Source organism: Tursiops truncatus, chromosome 9, assembly GCF_011762595.2.
Source record: "Tursiops truncatus isolate mTurTru1 chromosome 9, mTurTru1.mat.Y, whole genome shotgun sequence".
Taxonomy (NCBI): Eukaryota; Metazoa; Chordata; class Mammalia; order Artiodactyla; family Delphinidae; genus Tursiops; species Tursiops truncatus.
Window position 1 is genome coordinate 54,749,109 of NC_047042.1, and position 24,064 is coordinate 54,773,172.

Below are 24,064 nucleotides of genomic sequence, written 5' to 3' on the forward strand. Positions count from 1 at the left end.
CACTTTGAGTTGGTTTTGAGCAATTAAATATACATTATGTAAACTTTTCCTTTTAAAACTCTTTGACAGGACTCTGACTTGAAGAAAACAGTGGATGAAAGTGCACGGATTCAAAGAGCATACAACCACTATTTTGATCTGATCATTGTAAATGACAATCTAGACAAAGCCTTTGAGAAACTACAAACTGCCATAGAGAAACTGAGAATGGAGCCACAGTGGGTCCCAATCAGCTGGGTTTACTGATGATTCAATAAGGTTCACAATTAAAATAAAACTTTCAAAAAGTGACTGCAACAAATAAACCTTCTACTGAGAAAATACATGCACAGATAGAAGATATCTGCCAAGTCCAGGCATTTTTATTGTGTAGATTGAAGTACCAGTACACTATTCTGGATTTTTATAGAAAATGTGGTTGGGAAGGTGTACTAATATATAATTTATCTTAATTTTTCTAACTTTTTATGAATAATCTTTCTATTCATATCACATAAAGAAATGCGTTGAAGCATTTTGTATATGTTTTGATTTAGTACCCTTGCCTTTTTCATCAAAGGAATTTTCAAATCATTCACTCTAACATTGGTCTCATATTTTCACTGTGATAATGAATACTTGAAATAGTTTTGTAAAGCTGTCATTTAGTTCAGTATTTAGTGAAGGGTCAGCTACTCTTATTAGTAGAAAATAATGGTTTATTGGCCTTCTTTCCTAATATGTATAATTTCTTACAGAAGCAGAATTTTAATGTCAGTGCTACAGCTAGTCTACTACCATCCAATACTGACATCAGAAGTCTGCTCAATGCTACATAGTTTCATTATTACAGAGATGTATGGCTATCCACTTTAATTTACGCAGCTATATTAGTTTTTTTCCCTTCATTCTCTCTCGTGAAAATATGAAGAGCAATACTTTGCACTCTCATTTGTTGCAGTGACAGGCTGATGCTTCGTTAACATGTACACAACAAGCAAGGCCGTGCCAGCTGAGAGGGTGCCTTATCCTGCAAAACCTTACAGCAAAATGACTCTGAAAGTTGATTTATTTGTACATGTAAAAGTTTAACTAACAAAAATGAACCTATTGCTTTATACAGTTTTTTTATTAGGATATGGTCAGCAAATGTATCACACCTCTGAAAATTTCTGTGACGCTGAAAAATGCCTCCAAGTTTGCAATTGGGGGGTTTTGTGAACAATCAGTGTGCTTTTGAAGTGTGATGTGATCATTAGGGTATTTTTTCGGTTTGTTATGTTGTGAACCAAATCCATTGAACGATTTATGAAATTTGGAAATAACTGTCAGCTGTTTTATCTCAATATAATATATACATTATATAATATGTACATTGTATGTATTATATAATATATATTAAATAATGTATTATATATATTTTTTACATTTCTGTTAGGAAATGTACTTTTTTGTTTAATGATTAGGAAAACAGTTTTCCGTCTTTAGATGCATTAACATATACAAATTTCCAAAATTAATCTCAGTTAGTATATTCTTTTAGGATTCTTAGATGGTATAAATTCTTCCTAAAACATATTCAGAGATGCAGGTCATCATTAAACTAAGTTAGCCATATTTTATATTGCTGCTAGCTTTTCACATAAACAGTATTCACACTTAAAGGGTTAGGTGCTTAAATACTGGTGGTCATCTTTGTCTGGTGCTAGGCACCAGACACCTGGCTGCTGAATTTGTTTTCCCCTCACCAAAGCTGTCACACAGAATGCGGCCAGGAGGACTCAGAGGGAAGAGAAAATACATGGCATTAAGCAGCACGCACACACTGTTCTTCACAATGAGACCGAACACCCAAGTTGCTGTATGGTTAAGATTGGAAATCCATAGGTGTTTTTTTTCATCCAGCATTTCATATCCAGAACACAAATTCATGTTTTGTCCTAGGATAGGAAATTGGTGGCAGAATGGATCACACCCTTTTAATAACTTTGGTAACTTTTAAACCACATATATTTACATCAAATTCTTGGCTTCTCAAAGCAACATGAATCAAAGCACAGTGTCGAGATGATGTCCCATGACTTAGTGTCTCAACACACTGTAAGCTTTAAGAGAAATTGTATTTCCACATTCTCAGGAAATGTGCTGTCTTCTGCGGTGTGCCTTCATGCTGCTGTGTGGAGCCTCTTTGGAATCATTGTAGCAGCTCAAGAAGTTTATACACAAAATATTTTACCCATCTTGACACAACAGAGATGATTTTTACATCATATATATCTTAAGCCTTATCATATGGTATAAAATGCACATTATTTAGAAAACAGACTACACTTAAAGGAATTATTTCTATTATAAATGGTATTCATGACTAACTACTTAGTTAATATGAGATGCCTCCTAATATAAAATGGAACAGTGCAGTTGATTTCATTTCAGTCGAGACGCCAGAGCTGAAGAGAATAAATTTAGAAAAGTTCGTTTATCTCAGTAAAGAGTCATTGAACTTGAAACTCAAGTCCCATCTGGGTCTGCAGGAACCAGCAGAGCTCTGCTGGGGCAAGGAGTCCCAGAGGCTCTGGGATTCTCCCGAGGCAATGAGAGTATAGTTGTGATCAACGAAATGTGAACCTCTCTTGTAGGAAAGGTCTAAGATAATTAGCTTTACTAATGAGAAAATAGTTTAAAGTGATGTTGAACAATTGGTAATAGTTAAAATATACATGCACGTGCATATGCTTTTGGGAAACGATGTGCCAGTACACTAATGCACCTGAGGATTCCTTGTGGACAGGTGAGTATCCACATTCAGCATTCAGGGCATGACTGTTTATATACAGCTAAATATTATATATATTTTTTATTTTTAAATATACAAATACCCCATATCCATAGAGTTGATGTCCCTGGATGAATCATTTAACCGTAAGTAGTAGAATATATGTGATGCACTCAAGTAGAATTTTACTTTTATTACAGCCATGCCTCGATTATGCAGTCTCAATTTCTGTTTGATATTTGGATAGTATCAAATAAAATACTATCCAGTACATCAGAACTTTGTTTACTTTTGCCAAGTCTAACCATACCATTGCTGAAGATAGCTTTCTAAAGTAGAAATCGTATCATAAACCCAGTACAGCAATAGTAGCCTGAACCCTAGATTCTAGAATCTAGTAAATTTAATATAATAGCTTATAAGGACAAGTTTTCTTTAAAAGAGCAAATCGGATATTAACACAAATTTAGAAAATAATGCAAATTAGCAATAAAATATGTTAGTGTAGCATTATAGACTGGCCAGATACTAACTGCTTTGACCGTAATATCCCAGTGACAGTAGAGGATGATCGTTGCTTTAAAGATTCATTTAAATTTGTACTTATTTTTATGGATAACAGTAAGTGTCATGATCCAGTAATTGGGGTTGATTTTTATGATGGATAGCTATGGAGTTAGGTACAATTATTTTAAATTTGTAAACACTGAACATAAAAGTTTTGAAAATTGGTCAAAATAATGATCTACTTAACATTGTACTTACACGGCTTCTGAAACAACACCCCGTTTTCCAGAAATCACAGGCTAGGGAGCCAATAATTTTATAGTAATGAATCTTTATACTAAGAATGGAAAAAGCAATCGTGAAGTTTTATGTATATAGATAGCAGGTCATTTTTTAAACGTTTGAGTCACCATATATAATATATATATTATATATATATATAATGTATATATAATATATATACATTATATATATATACGCACACAGCTATGTGTATAATATGTAAAAATTCTCCCAAGATACGTGAATAGTAAAATTAAATCTGTTCACCCACGTAATTATAACTAGTGCTTTTACATTTTTAATTACTCCCTATTCTTAGACATTATGAAACTTTTTTCACATTGTTTTCATAGGCTCTGGCTTTACCTTGAGGCAGATACTAATCCCCTTTCTGAAAAATATATTTGGAATTAAGCTCAGAAAATTATTATAACTTAGTTTCCTTAGGGAAAAAGGACAGAGTCCTAGATGGAAGCCTCTTGGGAAATACTTATTTAAACCTTCAAATGAGTTTGTGATATGGTTCCGGCTTAGAGATTATGGTACCTGCCCTCCTCTTGTTTCATTGGATTTGTTGTGAGAATTCATGTAATAACATCTGTAATAGATTTGGAGTTCTTGGGAGAAATTCAGAATTTTAAATAAGAGCATTATTGTATATAGTACAAGTTAATATTATTCACAGACTTTTAAGAATACAGTCGACTAATAGTTCATGAGTTTTTACGTATACATTGTGTATCTGCAGAAGATAACAATTATATAATTTTTTTAAGGTAAGATTATTTTTTAACTGCATTTTTGTTAGCTTCAAGTTTTATTCATTTTTAATATTTCCCATAATTTGTCATGTTACTTTGTGTGTTCCTGGAATGATTTAATGCACAGAATCAAAAATGAGTCCTTAAAAACACTAAAAAGTGAAGGAATGATATCTCATTTCTAAGGTAAGAATTTAAAAGCACGTTTGCACTACTTCTGCAATACACTGTACTGCTTTCTTTAAAATAGTCTCTCTTTTGATAAAAATAGAGCTGGTGTCCTTCTACTGGTTGAGATCCTAATTCTGACTCCTGACCATGTGACCTTTGATAAAATTTATATCTCCCTTTAGTTTTAATATTACACTTGTTAAATAAGGCTAACTTAATATTTGTCTTCACCTTAAATTACAAGAAGTAATTTATAACTCTGATGTGATAAATGCTAAATTGGAAAATCCTTATTAAGCTACTTTATCTGTTTATTCACTTACCCTGAGGTTGCTTATCTTTTAGTTCTTTTAAAATGTACCTCTTTTGGAGGTAACATAGTGATTGGTGCACACCATTCAGAAATTCTACCTTCAGTTTTAAAACAGCTCTGAGGATGCATTGATAGTTCCAGCCTGGAAGAGGATGTGTTCTGCTCTCTTAGTGGTCCTGGTCAGGAGGTCTTGAGTTCAGAATCCTACTCTAAGTCCAAACCTTTAGCAAATCCTTGCTACCTTGACCACTCACAAGTCAAACAAAATTTAAGTAGGCAGTCCACAATTTAAGTAAGCATCCAGAGACACTCTGATGTTTGCCCCTTAAAGCTGCCCTACCTTATGCCTGAAGTGTAAGTTGTTTAGTGTAAGTTTAAAAGGCATCTGTTTCTTTAAAAGGGGAAACACATTCAGTTAGGTCCAGTTAGGGGACCTTGAATCCATGGTATGGATGCATAACATGAATGCATTTTAGATTTGTTCTCTAATTGTTTCAGGGCCACTGGCTGATACTGTAGTGCTATGATAAATCTGACTTGCCTCCACGTGCCAAAGTCGGTCAGAAGTGACAATTTTTTTTTTTTCCCTACCAGCTTTTACTGTTTCTAATCTCTGGCACAAACTGAATGAACACATCTACAGGTAATGTAAATGCCACTTACAACTTGGCAGATTAAATGCCTAAATGCTTGCAATGTCTTGCAACTCAAGACAATGGGACTTGTCTTGAGTCCCATTGAACAGGTATTGTCACTACCACAGAGTAGAAGCCAAAAGGTCTTATTTTAAAAGTTGGAGATAGATGTCTTTACTGCACTTCAGCAATAGCATGCCAGGGGTAGAAACATACAAATATGACAAGCCATGCCTGAAATTTGACCTTCCTCACATCAGTCAAGGTGGCCTGGGAGCTTGGAGGAAGAGGGAAACTCCTCTGCTATGTATTACTAACCCAGAAGTCATTACCAGTTAAAATGTGTGGTTCTCATCTTACTCTTAAATAGGAGAGGCAGGCAGTGGTATGAGTAACCTTACTTTGGAGACATAAACCTTGTTCTGGTAAACACGGTCCAACTGAGAGATGCCTTAAGTCTTTTCAGTAAAACCTGATTTGAGGAATAGCTGATCTCCATCTGTAACTGAAATACAAGATAAATATTTCCTTTGGCTGTGTGTCCACTTTAAAAAACAGCTGCTGACTCCTGTTTTTTCAGTAACATTGATTTTTAAGAAAGTGGTGTCTTGGATTTTGCTATAGAAGAAGGAGCACTGGGGTTCAGCAGCTGGTATAATTTCCACGTTGTTAGCTCTGTTAGAGCCCATGATGAGAAATTGATGTGAAGACCTTGGGGGACTTTTTTTCCATCTCTCTTGGTATATATTTATTTTGAACACATATGCATGCTCCTTTTAACCTCTGGTCTTTGAAATGATTGTAGAAGAGACCTTTATGTTTTTGTTTGTTTTTTAATGGAGGGCAAAATGCTTGTTAGCAACCAAAAAATCAAAGCTGAACAAGCTGCCAAAGTAAGTTTCTGGTGAAAAAAGTTTAAAAATAAAATTGCTACTGCTTTCCAAGTAACTGTATTACTAGTTCCTGTATAAAAGAAACATTATTGCTGTCCTTGTATAAATAAAATTTTCCTGCAGTACAATTAAGTATTGATTTCTCAGAAACTGTCCCTATAAATTTTTCTTTTCACATTATTTCCATATGTTGTCCAAAATGAAAGTTACTGAAATGTCCAATCTGTGAGATTGCATACTCCTGGTAAAATATTTTTGTATATGTAAAGAAATAAATATTTAATATTGGGAAATTGTAGTGTTTCATTTATAGGTAGCACTAAGGCTTGGAGATAATAAAATACAGAGAGTATCAGATGAGCTTCACCAATTTCTTTTAAATGCTAATAGTCTTTGTTAAAAGCCTCTGATGTTATTTTAGATCTTCCCACCAAAATAGATCAATTTTTCACCTGCCTCCCTTTTTTCACAAGGAAATCCTAATTATTGTTTCGTCTGTCCCAGCCCAAAGATTCCGTGGCTTTCAAAGATGACTTCTTCAAGGAAAGATTTCCAGAGACAGGGAAGGTTAAAATACAGGATCAAGAAAAGACCTCTAAGCTTAGATGGCATGGAATACTAGGACCATTTCCCAGCTAGCCAAGAAAGAGAAACCCTGATGGGAAAGACAATGCCTGCTGTGGCACACAGCTCAGCCCTGAAGCCTGCGGTGAGAAAGGGAGGTGGACCCACCAGACTGGCCAAGGGATGGAGGCGTGAATGTGGGTGAGTGCAGGAAGCCTGTTTCCAGAAAAGGTACTTTGGCAACTCTTTCCCAAGCTAGTTTCCAGGATTCTATACCTCATACTTCAGAAATTGCTAGTCTAGTGTATTTCTGGTATTTCTGAAAGAATTAGTCTTTTAATTGAAATATAGCTGCTTTACAATATTGTTAGTTTCAAGTGTACAGCATAGTGACTCTGTATTTTTACAAATTATATTCCATTATAGGTTATTACAAGATCATGGGTATAATTCACTATGCCATACAGTAAATCCTCACTGCTTATCTATTTTCCATATAGTAGTTTGTATCTGTTAATCTCATATCCTTAATTTGTCCCTCCCCCCTCCCCCTTTTAGTAACCACAAATTTGTTTTCTATGTCTGTGAGCCTGTTTCTGTTTTGTATATACATTCATTGGTATTATTTTGTAGATTCCACATGTAAGTGAATATCATATAGCATTTGTCCTTATTTCACTAGGCATAGTACTCTCTAGGTCCATCCACATTGTTGCAAATGGCAGTATTTCATTCTTTTTTATAGCTGAGTAATATTCCATTACATATCTATATATACACACATCTTTTTTTTGAATTTTATTTTTTTATACATCAGGTTTTTATTATCTATTTTATACACATCAACATATACATGTCAATCCCAACCTCCCAATTCATCACACCACCGCCACCACCCCCCGCCACTTTCCCTCCTTGGTGTCTGTATGTTTGTTCTCTACATCTGTGTCTCTGCAAACTGGTTCATCTGGACCATTTTTCTAGGTTCCACATATATGCGTTAATATATGGTATTTGTTTTTCTCTGACTTACTTCACTCTGTATGACAGTCTCTAGATCCATCCACATCTCTACAAGCGACCCAACTTCATTCCTTTTATGGCCGAGTAATATTCCATTGTATATATGTACCACATCTTCTTTATCCATTCGTCTGTTGATGGGCATTTAGGTGGCTTTCATGAACTGGCTATTGTAAATAGTGCTGCAGTGAACATTGGGGTGCACGTGTCTTTTTGAGTTATGATTTTCTCTGGGTATGTGCCCAGTAGTGGGATTGCTGGTCATAATGGTAATTCTATTTTTAATTTTTTAAGGAACCTCCATACTGTTCTCCATAGTGGCTGTATCAATTTACATTCCCACCAGCAGTGCAAGAGGGTTCCCTTTTCTCCACACCCTCTCCAGCATTTGTTGTCTGTAGATTTTCTGATGATGGCCATTCTACCTGTTGTACCTCATTCTACCTCATTGTACTTTTGATTTGCATTTCTCTAATAATTAGTGATGTTGAGCAGCTTTTCATGTGCTTCTTGGCCATCTGTATGTCTTCTTTGGCGAAATGTCTATTTAGGTCTTCTGCCCATTTTTGGATTGGCTTGTTTGTTTTTTTAATATTGAGCTGCATGAACTGTTTATATACTTTGGAGATTAATCCTTTGTCCGTTTGCTTCGTTTGCAAATCTTTTCTCCCATTCTGAGGATTGTCTTTCCATCTTGTTTATGGTTTCCTTTGCTTTGCCAAAGCTTTTAAGTTTCATTAGGTCCCATTTGTTATTTTTGTTTTTATTTCCATTACTCTAGGAGGTGGGTCAAAAAGGATCTTGCTGTGATTTATGTCAAAGAGTGTTCTTCCTATGTTTTCCTCTTAAGAGTTTTACAGTGTCTGGTCTTACATATAGGTCTCTAATCCATTTTGAGTTTCTTTTTGTGTATGGTGTTAGGGAGTGTTCTAATTTCATTCTTTTACATGTGGCTGTCCAGTTTTCCTAGCACCACTTATTGAAGAGACTGTCTTTTCTCCATTGTATATCCTTGCCTCCTTTGTCATAGATTAGTTGACCATAGGAGCGTGGGTTTATTTCTGGGCTTTCTATCCTGTTCCATTGATCTGTATTTCTGTTTTTGTGCCAGTACCATATTGTCTTGATTACTGTAGCTCTGTAGTATAGGCTGAAGTCAGGGAGTCTGATTCCTCCAGCTCCGTTTTTTTCCCTCAAGACTGCTTTGGCTATTCGGGGTCTTTTGCGTCTCCATACAAATTTTAAGATTTTTTGTTCTGGTTCTGTAAAAAATGCCACTGGTAATTTGATAGGGATTGCATTGAATCTGTAGATTGCTTTGGGTAGTATAGTCATTTTCACAGTATTGATTCTTCCAATCCAAGAACATAGTATATCTCTCCATCTGTACACCACATCTTCTTAATGCAGTCATCTCTCCATGGGGACTCAGGTTGCTTCCATGTCTTTGCTATTGTAAGTAATGACGCTGTGAACATTGGCGTGCATGTATCTTTTCAAATTAATGGTTTCATTTTTTTCAGGTAGTGGGATTGCTGGATCACGTTAGTTCTATTTTTAGTTTTTGAGGACCCGCCATACCGTTTTCTGTAGTGGCTGCACTGATTTACATTCCCACCAGCAGTATACAAAGGTTCCCTTTTCTCCACATCCTCTCCAACATTTGTTGTTGTAGGCTTTTTGATAATAGCCATTCTGACCAGTTTGAGGTGATACTTCATTGTGGGTTTGATTTGCATTTTTCTAATAATTAGCAGTGTTGAGCATCTTTTCTTGTGCCTGTTGGCCATCCCTATATCTTCTTTGGGAAAATATCTATTCACGTCTTCTGTCCATTTTTTGATTGGTTTTTTTCTATGATTGAGTTGTATGAGCTGTTTGTATATTTTGGATATTAACCCCTTGTCGGCAGCCTCATTTGCAAATATTTTCTCCCATTCCATAGGCTGCCTTTTTGTTTAGTTGATGGTTTCATTTGCTGTGCAAAAGCTTTTAAGTTTAACTCAGTCCCATTTGCTTATGTTTGCTTTTATTTATTTAGCGTTGGGGGACTGATCCAAGAAAATATTGTTATGCTTTATGTCAAAGAGTTTTTCACCTATATTCCAAAAAAAATAGGTTTTAAGTCAAGTCATCCCTTGGTATGCATGGTTGGGCATCTGTGGATTGTATAGTACTGTAGTGTTGATTGAAAAAAATCCCCATATAAGTGGACCTATGCAGTTCAAACTCACGTTGTTCAAGGGTCCAACTGTGTGGTTCATTCTTCCGTCTTATACTACCTGTTAGTTTTCTATCACTGCAGTAACAAATTACCACAAACTTAGCAGCTTAAAATACAAACTTATCATCTCAGTTCTGTAGGTCTGAAGTCCAACACAAGTTTCACCAGGCTAAAGTGAAGTTGTCTCCCAGGCCCTGCCCTGGCTCTTACCTGCAGGTCTGGAGGAGAATCTGCGTCCAGGCTCTTGCATGTTGTTGTTGGACTCCAGTTCCATGCAGTTGTAGAACCGAAGTCCCCTTCCTTGCTGGCTGGCTGACCGACTGCTCTCTTGTCCTTGAACTGGCCCCCTCTGTCCTGAGAGCCAGTGACAGCAGTGAATTCTTCTCATGCCTCCTCTTTCCTGCATTTTCTTTAGCCAAATCCCTCTCTCACTGACCCTTCTGCCTTCTTTCTTTTAAGGCTCCACCCAGATAATCCAGAATAATCTGTCCATCTCAAGGTCCACAACCTAAAAACACCTGTGAAGTCTCCGTTTGCCAGGTTCTAGGGATTTATTAGGTCATGAACACATTTTAGGGTCCCTTATCAGGCCACACCACACCAGCTAGTCATGTCAGCATTTCTTCCTATATCCATTTATGAAACAAAAGTGGTTGTGGAAACATCAGCGTTAAGGTGGTTGTTCTGTTCTAGGAAATACTACTGTATTTACTTGCTGTTTTCTAGGTGTTCTGGGATACTAGAACTTGTTTCCAAATCTAATTATTGAAAGAAGTATGGTTCTGGATCTCAAGCAGTAAATAAACATACATTTAAAATTAATATTTAATGATGAGGAAACTAGTTAGTTAGAAGAACCTTTTGGAGGCCCAGTCTCACCCTCACTGGAGTCCAGCACTACTTACTACCTCACCCACCAGATCCCAGTGGGGGTCTGCTGTAGCAGCATAAGGCTGTATCTTTTTCTTTTTTTCCAATATCTTTATTGGAGTATAATTGCTTTACAATGGTGTGTTAGTTTCTGCTTTATAACAAAGTGAATCAGCTATATGTATATCTCCCCATATCCCTTCCCTCTTGCGTCTGCCTTCTACCCTCCCTATCCCACCCCTCTAGGTGGACACAAAGCACCGAGTTCATCTCCCTGTGCAATGCGGCTGCTTCTGGCTATATCTATCTTTTTCAACAGCTAATGTCTAAAACACAGTCCAGCAAGATAACTGGCCAGTCTTAGACAGATTGCCTTAGTTGCTGTAACCCAAACTTCCAGCACTTGCTTAGATGATGGCATCTTTTCTTTCTGTCTTAAGCCTATCTTTAGTTTTTGATGTTTTGGGTTTTTTGTTGTTATTTTTAAGACGTACAAAATTGTAACAGGAAGAGAAGGGTGAACCACTCCCCCCAGTGCCTCTTGCGCCCCAACCTCTAAATCCTTTCCTGTAAACTCTTAAATGAGGGTTCCCATGCATTGTGATACATGTATATCTGTTTTTCACACAAGTAGATTCATATCACACATTCTCTCTGCAGTATGTTCCTTATACTTATTTCAGAAAACCAGACAAGAGGCATGTATAGTACCACCATCTTAACACAACTATCTTGACTTTTGAATGTTCTTTCCAATTTGTGAATAAGGTGCTTATTTTCTACGTTGTTGCCACCACTCTGTGTCCTTCTTTTCTTACATATCATAAGTATTTGCATAATTTTGTCTTATTTTAATAGAGGTCATGAAAGGGTTATTTTCATTTCTTCCTTATTAAACATTCATTAAAATCTCAAGTGCAGAAAGGGAATAAGTAAGTGATGCTGAGGTGAAAAACAGGTACTGAGTAACACAGAATGTTTCTAACAACTGCTTGCCCTCCTGCTCTTAAAGTAAGAAATTCTAGCAGTAGGTCTCAGCAGCTTCTTGCTAAGGGAAAGCAGAAGTGGCTTCAGAGCCCCAGTGGCATCAGGAGCACTCAAGAGACAGTTCAGGCTATTAATAGGAGAAGGATATGAAAGCAGAATGAAGAAGAGAAATATATACAATTCAAAGTTTCCTTTGATACAAAATGTAGTATTTTACAAATTCAACATCCAGAACGCATGGGAAATCCACACATTGCTCTAGACATAGGACTGGTACATTCATCAAAGCATGGCAAAGTCAAAAGGGATAGAGCTTGACCCTAAGGAACAGTGTCCTGCTGTTAGAGCCTTCTGCTAAACAATAACCTCTGTACTCTAGTGGCATTTACAGTTCGTTTTTCAATTAATCAGTCACTGCATAGCATACAGCACATTCAAAATGGAGCCTTCTATGAAGAAAAATTCCTCCCCACAGCATTCACAAATTTTTGGATCAAAGCATCAGCCTCATCTGTTTTTAACAGGAAGTGGGAACTAGATGGACCCATTTTTCTGCAGAGAAAAGATCTGAATGTACTCTGGCTTACAATTCTCAACTCTCCTCCAGCTCTTTATGTGCTGGGGTCTAACTCGGACACTGGGTTACCAGCACAAGAGGATCTCCTGTGAAAAAGACACTGTACACAGAGTACCTGGTGGCTAAATTTGAGGCGATTCATATGCAAAAAGTCACCACTTATTAAACTGTTCCGTAAGTTCATCTCCTAGATCAGCCTTTCGATCAACCTTTAACGTGGTGATCTAAGCCCCAAAGGCAGTATCTTAATGATGCTGAGAAATAGCCAGGCTTGGCTGATAACACATAGAGGCAGACCTCAGAGATCCTGTGGACTTGGCTGCAGACCACTGCAGTAAAGCGAGTCACACAAATTTGTTGGTTTTCCAGTGCCTATAAAACTTATGTTTATACTATCTTATAGTCTATTATGTGTACAATAGCATTATGTCTAAACAATATATATATCTTAATTTTAAAATACTTTATTGCTAAAAAATGCTAACCATCATCTGAGCCGAGTTGTAATCTTTTTGCAGTAGTATCATCAAAGATCACCATGACAAATATAATAATAATGAAAAAGTCTGAAATACTGGGAGAATTACCAAAATGTGACACAGGGACAACAGTGAGCAAATGCTGTTGGAAAAATGGCACCGACAGACTTGCTCGACTCAGGGTTGTCACAGACCTTCAATTTGTAAAAAAAAAAAAAAAAAAATGCATTATCTGCAAAGTGCAATAAAATAAGGTGTACCTGTAATCCACATATGACACGGTTACTGTGCTCTGCCCAAAGCACACAGTCCATTCAGGCTTATATAAAGAATCAGTGGGAAAACGTTAGGGTCCTTCCGGGTGGTAACTTTCACAGAAGGTTGCAGTCTCTCCAGGTTAATGTCAGCTGAGGCAAACAGACGCTGCACGATCCCAAACCTTTCTGTATCTTTCAGTGGAGCCAAGACTGGGTCTTCAAGATCAGACACACCATCATCAGACAGAGCACAGAGCTGAAATGACACATGTAAACAAATCCATCAAAAAAGGTTATAGAAAATCCACATCATTGGCTAATAATGTTAGCACTTTTAACTAATTATGGGGGAAAAATTAAGTTGTTTACATTCCCCAAATAGAGCAGGGAAAACCCTTAGGCTGTAACAGGATATATTTGGCCCAGGCCAGGACCTCCACTTCGCCTGGAGTCCTCTGACCCAATCCCTACTCTCTGAACTCTATCTTCTACTGGATCCAACAACTCCAGTAGATGAGAAAGGTCAGCATATAACTTTCTTATACACACAGTATGTACGGTTTGTTTTTTTTAATTTTAATTCACCTATTAGAATGTCTTACATGTTTGCATGAACTCCTCAAAGGCAGGTACCATGGTTTATTTAGTGATGCTTCTTGCCTTAAGCTCTTCCTTCCACCTGCGACATCCTTCCTCCAGAGTTCCCCACAGAACTTTCCTTCTCATCTCTGAGCTGTTGGTTGAAATGCCACATCAGAAGGGCCTTTCCTAATCCTCTCTCCATTGAGCCACTCGCTACCCCCATATCCCAGCCACTATTACATTATTTTATTGTCTTCATATGCTTGCTGTATCTGAAATTATCTTCCTGACATTCCCTGTTTACTCTGTTTATTAAAACCTAAGCTGCCCAGGAGAGCAGGGACCTGGTCCATTGTGCTTACCTCATACCCTGCCTAGAACATCGACCCTCAGTTGAACGTTAGTTCTTCAGAGAGGTCACATCAAACACTGCTCTAGTTGCAACTGCTCAGAACCTGTGAAACTTTGCTTTTAGGGTCTTGAGCGGTGCCTCTGCACAGTTGTTTTTAATCTTTAGTAATTACAAATTTGCCAGTAGATTTGAATTTTAAACAGGCACTCAGAACCAGATCAGATTAATAATGTAGAAAGTAAAATTTAAAATAAAAAATGAAGCCTTATAAAGGTATGCATGAATTTTAACTGAATCTGAAGGGAATCCAAAAGAATTCCAGACATGTTCTGAGCACTGATAATCATCTTTCTTACTAAAAGTAATAAGCAACTTGCCCCAGGGGCTGAAGGGCAGCACTCATTTGCATATAAAGGAACTTGTGTGTCTGTTATCAAAATCAGCCTTACAAATCTACACCTTGTAGATTCCCCCAATGCAACTCACACAGTGTAACCACAGGTTTCCCGTTACCACGTGGCCTAGACTGTAAATTGTAGCTGATGCTTTAGGGAGTGGATCTGGCCTGCTTCTTTAAGCATGAGCACCACATCCGGTGATTTAAGAGTGAGCTCCACTGATGCAGCACAGTGGGCTGTGTCCTGGGTCTGGTGGAGAAGCACCCAGCAACATCCTGCCTTCTTCTCTGAACATCTGCCAACCCCAAGTGCCCAGAGGCACTTCTCAGTATAAGAGAGATTACAGTCACCCAAAGGGGGGGGGGGGCGGGGAAATGTGTGAAATTAACATTCCCTCCAGATGATTCTCACTTTCTCACCAGCTCTTTCACCAGTTCGCAAATGTGTTTGTTAGTGTATCTGACGCTGTTCTTTCAAAAGCCCTTCAGCAAGCCTCTCAAAGTTACTCTGGCCACCAGACAAGACAAGACAGGCATGCAAGGAGATTTCTGTACCCTGCTGTAAGTAAATACCTATAGGAAACATAAGATACCCAGATTCCTTCAGGAGGCAAGGAGCCTTGCGGTCCTAACAAACGTTGTTATGAGCTCTAGGGGAGATTAAAGACCTTCCTGAGTGTCTTCGCATAAAGAAAAATTACTTCTTTATGTTGAGCAGCCCACAAAGGCAAAGAGATGACTCTGTGGGTGGGTAGTTTTGCACCAAGGTAGAATACCAGCTGTGCTGGGACTCCAAGTGCGTCCTAATGGCTACTCCCAGAACACCAACAGAGCAGAACTTGGAAGCAACCCAAAGATCAAATCCTAGAGCAGACCTGCAGGGAAGATGACAACTAACTGTGAGCTGGTTGGGAGAGGGAGGGAGTTAGCTAATGCAGTCTCGGCAGTATTTTCTTTTTTATATACTTCCTGAATGCAGTTAATGACTTTGTAAATACATGGTGAGGGCTGACTTGGGAAATGCTAAATACTTAGTTGCTGCAAAAGGGAGCTAAGCTAGAAAGCAGAGTTACTGTCATTGCAGACAATTAGATAATGATACATATTGTTTCCATAACCAAACTGCGCCATCAGCCTTTACCCTCAGCTGGCCGCACCACGGTGGCATGCTGGCTCATTTTCAAGTAGTTCAGTTTTTGTGGTCAAAGTACAAGAACACAGCATTCCTCTGCACAGGTAGAATCTGCTTTCGGTTGTGAATGACATCTAAACTGCTCCTTGGAATGAAGCCTTGCTGCAGTCTCTGGATGTCTTTGCTACGCCAAGAAGTACCAAAGGCATAACCACAGTGCTCAAAGTTCCCAGAGTAGTCCTATCTAGGCAGTCTACCCCAATACCTGCTTCCCAGATCTGGGAGCAGAGCTCTGAGCTTTGGTCCTTTGGGTCTACATAGCATGCTGGCCTCAGCCCTTAGTAAGCAGGCCTCAAAATAACATAGCCGGGTATCCTCTGCTTCTCTGCCCTAGGCTGAGCAACACCTGCAGAAGCTGCAACAGAGGAGCTGCCCCAGCCTACTGATGGTCCCTTCTATTGATGACCCATGACCCAGTTTGTAATTTAAAAAGGAAAAGCTTAACCTTGACTTTCAGGGCTAAGCTCATCATTACCTAGCTCTTGCTCTTGCCATGGCATTTCCTGAGGGCATGAAGCTAATGATATTCCTAGGAGAAAATGAAATGTCTCCCTGAGACAAAGCAGTCCTCTTGAATACCTCCCCTGTTGAATTTGATGCAGAGCTGAATCAAACTGGTCCAGCCACAGAACTGCCATTGCAAACACTGTGGTGTCAGGCCCCTTCCCTGCAACACTGCACCAAGCCTTGGCCAAAATTCTCTCCAAAAAATGCAAAAATCATGAGATTTGGAGTATAAATATAAGGTTTGAGTCCTAGCCCTGCTAGCAAGTTCTTCAAATAACTCTTTTCCCTCTGAGCCTTAGCCTTCCTATGGGGTGTGTGACGTGGGCAGGGTGTAAAAAAGAGAGAGATTAATAATACCTGTTTTAACCTATTTTGAAGGGCTGTTGTGGATGAGAAAGCCTAGCGAGTTTTATCAGCTGTTAGGTGTCCATCTCCTCATCACTTCCCTGTTCCTGCCCATCCCCAGGTCCTCTCTGGGAGGTTCTTACCAGATGGCACAGTGTAGGAATAATCTGGAGCTTACAACAAGTGCCCAGCAGACCTGCTGCATTATCTGGCATTTCTGCAGGAGAAAGAAAAAAAAAAAAATCAGTCACCATCAAAAAGCACCCATGGAAACAGAGCCAGCCCCCGAGCTGTACCTAATTTATATATCCTCTACCAGTCAGGCAGAGGATATGCTCAGTAATTGTAGAATAAATGAATGAATGGGGCTAAACTGGCAGCAAAGGCCTTTTAGAAAATAGATGTAGGGACCAGGTAACTAGCTCTGTGTTCACCAGAGGATATTTCTTACATGCAATTTGCCAATCAGAAAGAACGGTACAGACTCAGGGAAAAGTGAATCAGCATAGAAAAGTAGAAAGAACCTGGGGTTTGGTGACAGAAGAGCTATGTTTGAGCGCCACTAAATATTTGGGAGCGACCTTGGGTATACCTCTCTCAGCAAGGTTCCTCATTTGCATACTATAGATTTTCTTTTTTTCTGCCTATGTCAGAGAACTATGTAAACTATAAAGGGTTATACCTAGGTCACTAATCATTTGGGGGAGAAAGATACAATGTGGTCTAGTCAAGGGGTGGCACAGCAGACCTCTTGAGCCCAGGACTGTGCAGGGCCCCCTGGCCCACAGCTAGCTCAACACAAGGGTACCAGTGGCAGAGAGCATTGGCACAGAGCTATATAAGGCTGGGGGCTGCCGCAGAAGGGTCCTGCCAAGCCCCAGGAAAAGGAAATCCAGATCAGTGTTAGTCAAAACCAGTTTTAAATACCTCCCAAGGTAGAACAGATGCAGTTGCTAAAAGGACCCAATCCCTTGGGATACAACCTTTGCACTGAAAAGGCAAAAGAGAAAAGAATCGTCTGCTCCATCATCTGGCGCAGGGAACACTCATGAACACCCCCATCTCCTGCACTAATTAGAAGCCTTATTTATATAAATGGCAGTGTGTCGCTGAGGCTGTGGCCCAACAGAGCACAACGAAACACGGCCTTCTCCCAAGAGCAGAAGGCTGCTAGGGGCATGGGGCAGCCCCGAGGTCCGAGCCTGCCAGAGAACTCCCTAAATGGCGTTTAAATGTGCTTTTGTCTCCAGAGAGTCCCCACCGTTTTCAACAGATCCTCAAGGAGGCCCGGCTCCCAAATCAGGAAGATGAAGATGGTAAAGGTATGGGGCCTTGTGGAAAGATCCACAGGGCTGTGAAGGGCCGGGACAAAGCCCCCTGGGACAGGATGTCCTGGCTGAGCTACCATCACAAGTCATCTCACCCGTTCATGTGTCCATTCCTCACTGCTCAGGTGACTCCCAAGTCCCATGTAATCATCATCATCCCTTATTCTTAGAAATGCTTTACTTCCGTGTTACTCAGTGGTCACTCACGACCTTGAGCATGGTGCTAGGGACACAGCTCTGCTTTACAGCGCTTACCACCTAATTTCACTGCTTGACTGTAGTTCCCTTGAGGGTGGGAATGATGATTTCCTCCTACCTCAGCATCTAGCAGTGCCTAAAACACAGTAGAGGCTTCTTCATTGTTTCTGGAATTGAAATGATTTCTTTTGATCTTTCATATTCTAACTATTTTACAAATGAAACCTGGGAAGTTCATGCTTAAGGTCACGAAATAGTAGGGGAAGTGTTCCAGGAGATGGGCTAGATGCTGAGACTGAAGTGCTTTAAACAAACGGGGAGGGCAGTTCAAGATGGCACCATAAGAAGATCCGGAACTCACCTCCCTCCACAGACAAACTGAATCTACAGCAACATATGGGACAGTTTCCTCTGAAGAAACCCCAAACTACCTGAGCAACTCCCATACATCAGGTGAACAAGGAAAACAAACCCATATGCCTATAGTGAACTGAGAAATCATTCTTAAAGGGCTTGCACAGGACTTACCCACCCCTAGGACCCAGCACAGAAGCAGCTGTTTGAAAAACCCCCACACTCTCTATGAAAGAGGCTTATTTGTTATCATAAAGCATCGGCCTGGGGGTAGGCATGTAATTTAACACGCACCTAGGGACCTGCTGGTGTACTCTCTGGGGACCGAGGCCATCAGACACCATCTTTGCACCCTCCCTCTGCCACACTTCAAAGCACCAATATTTCCCAGAGAAGGGCTATGACACATCTCTGGTGCCCTTGTTTTTGTGGCTGCCACCTAGGAAACGCCCCTTGATCGTCTGGCTCTCATGGCCAGCAGGGCTTGCATTCCTGGGTCCCTCGGGACTGTAACAATCAGACTGTTCTTGGCCAGCTACCACCCTCAAAGCACTGTCAGACAGCAAACTGAAACACACCCCTAGTCTTTCTGTGAAAGAGGCCCAGTTGCTCGGCCTGAGGGGTAAGCTTCTGGTTTGACATACATCTAGGGGTCTGCTCTCGGAACAGAGGCCAATGGATGCTACCTTTGTGCTCTCCATCTGCCTCATTCCAGGTTGCTGGTATCTCCTGGAAAGGAGCTTATACAATCGTCTGGCTTGTGATTTCTGTGACTGCCACCCAGTGACACTTCTAGGTCACCTGGCTCTACTGGCTAGCAGGATTTACACTGTGGTCTGTATATACTTGTATACTTTAAAAGCTGCTGCCTGAAGGTCTGGCTTGTAATCAGCCTAAATCTAGGTGCTGACTGAGATCCTCTTTGGGGCACTGACAGGTGTTGACCAACCCTCAACTATTGGGAGCCACTAAAAACAGGCTGCTTGGACAATCACAAAGGTTTGAGAGACAACAAAGAGCTAGGGTGAGGTTGAATAAAGTCCTCTCTTACATGAGACCACTCCCTCACGTGCGAGGAGACTACTTTACCTTCTGCATGGAAACAAACACAGAGTGTCAAGGAAAATGAAGAAACAGAGAAATATGTTCCAAACAGAGGAACAAGATAAAAGCTCAGAAAAGGTCCTGAATGAAAAGCATATAAGTGATTTATTTGCCTGCTAAAGAGTTAAAAATGCTTAATAAGCTTGGGGGAAGAATGGATGAACACAGTGAGAACTTCAACAAAGAAAGAGAAAATATAGGAAAGGACCAAATAGAAGTCACAGAGATGAAGAATACAATAAATGAACCAAAACAGACACTAGAGGGGTTCAACCACAGACTAGATGAAGCAGATGATCATTGAATTCAAAGACAAGGCAATGAAACTCACCCAATCAGAGCAGCAAAAAGAAAAAAGTGAAAAAAAGTGAACACAGCTTAAGAAACTATGCTACAACATCAAGCAGACCAACATTTGCACTATAGGGATCCCAGAAGAAGAGAGAAAGGGGCTGAAAACGTCCCTAACCTGGGGAAGGAAACAGACACTCAGACCCAGGAAACCCAGACTGGAGGTTCCAAGTAAGAGGAACCCAAAGAGACCCACACCACAACACATTAAAATGTCAAAAGTTAAAGACAAGGAGAGAATCTTAAAAGCAGCAAGAGAAAAACAACTTGTTACACACAAGGGAACCCCACCTACATGGCTATCAGCAGATTAGATTTCTCAGCAGAAACTTTGCAGCCGAGAAGGGAGTGGTATGATATAGTGAAATTACCGAACGAAAAAAACTTGCAACCAAGACTACCTGACAAAGTTGTCATTCAGAATTGTAGGGGAGAGAATTTTCCAGACAAGCAAAAGCTGAAGGAATTCATCACCACTAGACGAGCCTTACAAGAAATGTAAAAGGAACTTGTTTAAGCTGAAATGAAAGAGTAGTAATAGGAAAACATATGAAAATATAAATCTCACTGGTAAAGATAAATATATAGTAAACTTCAGAATAATGTTGTAAGGGTAGATTAATCACAAAACTAGTACGAGATTAAAAGACAAAATTAGTAAAAAAATAACTATAACTACAATAATTTGTTAAGGGATATGCAAGATAAAAAGATATAATTTGTGACATCAAAACCATAAAATGGCAGGAGGGGGAAAGTAAAAAAGTAGAGCCTTAGAACGCGTTCAAACTTAAGTTGTTACCAACAGGTATTTATAACCGTCTATTTTAAGTTGGTATGTAGTCCTCATGGTAACCACAAATTAAAAACCTATAGCAGATACACAAAAGAGTAAAGAGAAAGCAATCTAAGCATACCACTAGAGAAAATCATCAAATCACAAAGGAGGAGAGCAAGAGAAGAAAGGAACAAAGAGCCACAGAGTAATTAATAAAATGGCAATAAGTACATATCTATCAGTAATAACTTTAAATGTAATTGGACTAAGTTCTCCAGTCAAAAGATGGAGTAGCTGAATGGATAAATTTTTTTTTTTAAAAAGACCATTATGTTGCCTATAGGAGACTCATTTCAGATGCAAGGACATACACAGACTGAAAATGAAGGGATGGAAACATATTCCATGCAAACAGAAACCAAAAGAAAGCTAGGGTTATATAGGCTTTCTTTATATCTGCAGTAAATAGACTTAAAATTAAGACTGTAATAGACAAAGAAGGGCATTACATAATGATAAAGGGGTCAATCCAACAAGAGGATATAACACTTTTAAATATTTATGCACCCAACATAAGAGCACCTAAATATATAAAGAAAATATAACAGACCTAAAAAGAGAAATAGCAATACAATAAGAGTAGGGGACTTTAATACTCCACTTTGATCAATGGATAGATCATCCAGAGAGAAAACCATTAAGAAATAGTGGCCTTAAATGACACATTAGATCAGATGGATTTAACAGATATATGGAGCACATTCCATACAAAAGGAAAAGAGCATACATTCTTCTCAAGCACACATGGAACATTCTCCAGGATAGGTCATATTTTACAGGCCACAAAACAAGTCTTAATAAATTTAAGAAGACTGAAATCATATCAAGCATTTTTCCCAACCACAATGGTATAAAAGTAGAAATCAATTACAAGAAAACTGGAAAAGTCAAAATATGTGAAGATTAAACAATGTGCTACTGAACAATATGTCAAAGAAGAAATCAATAGAAAAATCAAAAATACCTTTAGACAAATGAAAATGGAAATACAACATATCAAAATGTATGGAATGTAGCAAAGCCAGTTCTAAGAGGAAAGCTCACAGCAATAAATGGCTACCTTAGGAAATAAGAAAAATCTCAAACAACCTAACTTTATACCTCAAAAAAAACAGAAGTTCAAATGAAACCCAGAGTTAGTAGAAGGAAGGAAATAATAAAGATCAGAGTGGAAATTAAATGAAATACAGACTGATAAGAGAAAAAAAATCAATGAAACTAATAGCTGGTTATTTGAAAAGATAAAGAAAACTAAAACCTTTAGCTAGACTTGCCAAGAAAAAAAAGAATGTAAAATAGATAGCTAGTGGGAAGCAGCCGCATAGCACAGGGAGATCAGCTCGGTGCTTTGTGACCACCTAGAGGTGTGGGATAGGGAGGGTGGGAGGGAGATGCAAAAGGGAGGGGATATGGGGATATATGTGTACGTATAGCTGATTCACTTTGTTATAGAGCAGAAACTAACACAACATTGTAAAGCAATTATACTCCAATAAATATGTTTAAAAAATCAGAAATGAAAGTGGAGATGTTACAACTGATATCCCAGAAATACCAGAGATCATAAGAGGGTACTATGAATAATTATATACCAAAACATTGGACAACCTAGAAGAAATTAATAAATTCCTAGAAGCATACAATCCGCCAGGACTGAATCAGGAAGAAATAGTAGTAATCAGTCTTTTCGGATTTTCTAAGTAGACTGAATCAGTAATCAAAAATCTCCCAACAAACGAAAGTCAAGGACCAGGATGGCTTCACTGGTGAATTCTGCATACATTTAAAGAATTGAAACCAATCCTTCTCAAATTCTTCCAAAAAATAAGAGGAAGGAACACTTCCAAACTTATTTTATAATGAGGCCAGCATTACCCTGATACCAAAATCAGCCAAGGACACCACAAGAAAATTACAGACCAACATCCCTGATGAATGTGGATGCAAAAATCCTCAACAAAATATTAGCAAACCAAATTCAACAATACATTAAAAGGATCATACATCATGATCAAATGGGATTTTAGTCCAGAGATGCAAGGACAGTTCAACATCTGCAAATCAATGTGATACACCATATTAACAAAAGGAAGGATAAAAATCATATGATCATCTCAATAGACACAGAAAAAACACTTGCCAAAACTCATCATCCATTTATGATAAAAACTCTCAACAAAGTGGCTAAAGAGGGAACATATCTCAACATAATAAAGGTCAGATATGACAAGTCCACAGCTAACATCATACTCAGTGGTAAAAAACTGAAAGCTTTTCCTCTAAGGTCAGAAAGAAGACAAGGAAGCCCACTCACCACTTTTATTCAACATAGTATTGGAAGTCCTGGCCAGAACAGTTAAGCAAGAAGAGGAAACAAAAGGCATCCAAATCGGAAAGGAAGAAGTAAAGCTATCCCTATTTGCACATGACATGATATTATATATAGAAAAAACCCTAAATAACAAAAAACTGTTAGCACAAATAAAGTCAGTAAAGTTGCAGTATCAAAATCAAAATACAAAAATCTGTTGCATTTCTATACACTAATAACAAACTATCAGAAAAGGAAATTAAGAAAACAATCCGATTTACAACTGCATCAAAAAGAATAAAATACCTTGGAATCAATTTAACCGTGGAGGTAAAAGACCTGTACACTGAAAACTATAGGACACTGATGAAAGAAGTTGAAGAAGACACAAATAACTGGAAAGAAATTTCATGTTCATGAATTGGGAGAATACTGCTACAATGTTCATACTACCCAAGCTACAGATTCAGTGCAACTGCTGTCAGAATTCCAATGGCATTTTTCACAGAAATAGAACAAACAATTATAAAATTTGTTTAAAACTATAAAAGATTCTGAAGAGCCAAAGCAATCTTGAGAAAGAAGAACAAAGCTGGAGATATCACACGCCCTGATTTCAAATTATATTATAAAGCTACATTAATCAAAATAGTATTGTATTGGCATAGAAACAGACACATCGATCAGTGGAACAAAATAGAGAGCCCAGAAATAATCCCATGCATATATTGTCAATTAATTTACAACAAAGGAGCCAAGAATATACAATGGAGAAAGAACAGTCTTCAATAAATGGTGCTGGAAAAACGGGACCACTATCTTACACCATACAGAAAAACTAACTCAAAATGGATCAAAGATTTAAACATAAGATCTGAAACCATAAAATTAGAAGAAAACATAGGCA

At 38.6% G+C, this 24,064-nt stretch overlaps 2 protein-coding genes across 4 annotated transcripts in view; one reads left to right on the forward strand and one right to left on the reverse strand.

Moving 5' to 3' along the window:
• PALS2 (protein associated with LIN7 2, MAGUK p55 family member) overlaps positions 1-6,445 on the forward strand; it is a 116,276-nt gene extending 109,831 nt beyond the window's left edge. The window contains exon 12 of the mRNA XM_004313901.4: positions 70-6,445. Coding sequence (XP_004313949.1) covers positions 70-246 — 177 coding nt within the window. The 3' untranslated portion in view covers positions 247-6,445. The remainder of the gene's footprint in view (positions 1-69) is intronic.
• GSDME (gasdermin E) overlaps positions 1-24,064 on the reverse strand; it is a 144,756-nt gene that overhangs the window by 24,377 nt on the left and 96,315 nt on the right. For 2 of the 3 annotated variants that reach the window (XM_073809749.1, XM_033863089.2), the window contains exons 9-10: positions 16,817-16,890; positions 13,302-13,554 (exon numbers count right to left, since the gene is read on the reverse strand). In XM_073809749.1, the coding sequence (XP_073665850.1) occupies positions 13,324-13,554; positions 16,817-16,890 (305 nt within the window). In that variant the 3' untranslated portion in view covers positions 13,302-13,323. Of the gene's footprint in view, positions 1-13,006; positions 13,555-16,816; positions 16,891-24,064 lie in introns of those variants that run through there. The other variant, XM_073809750.1, reaches the window with a different exon arrangement.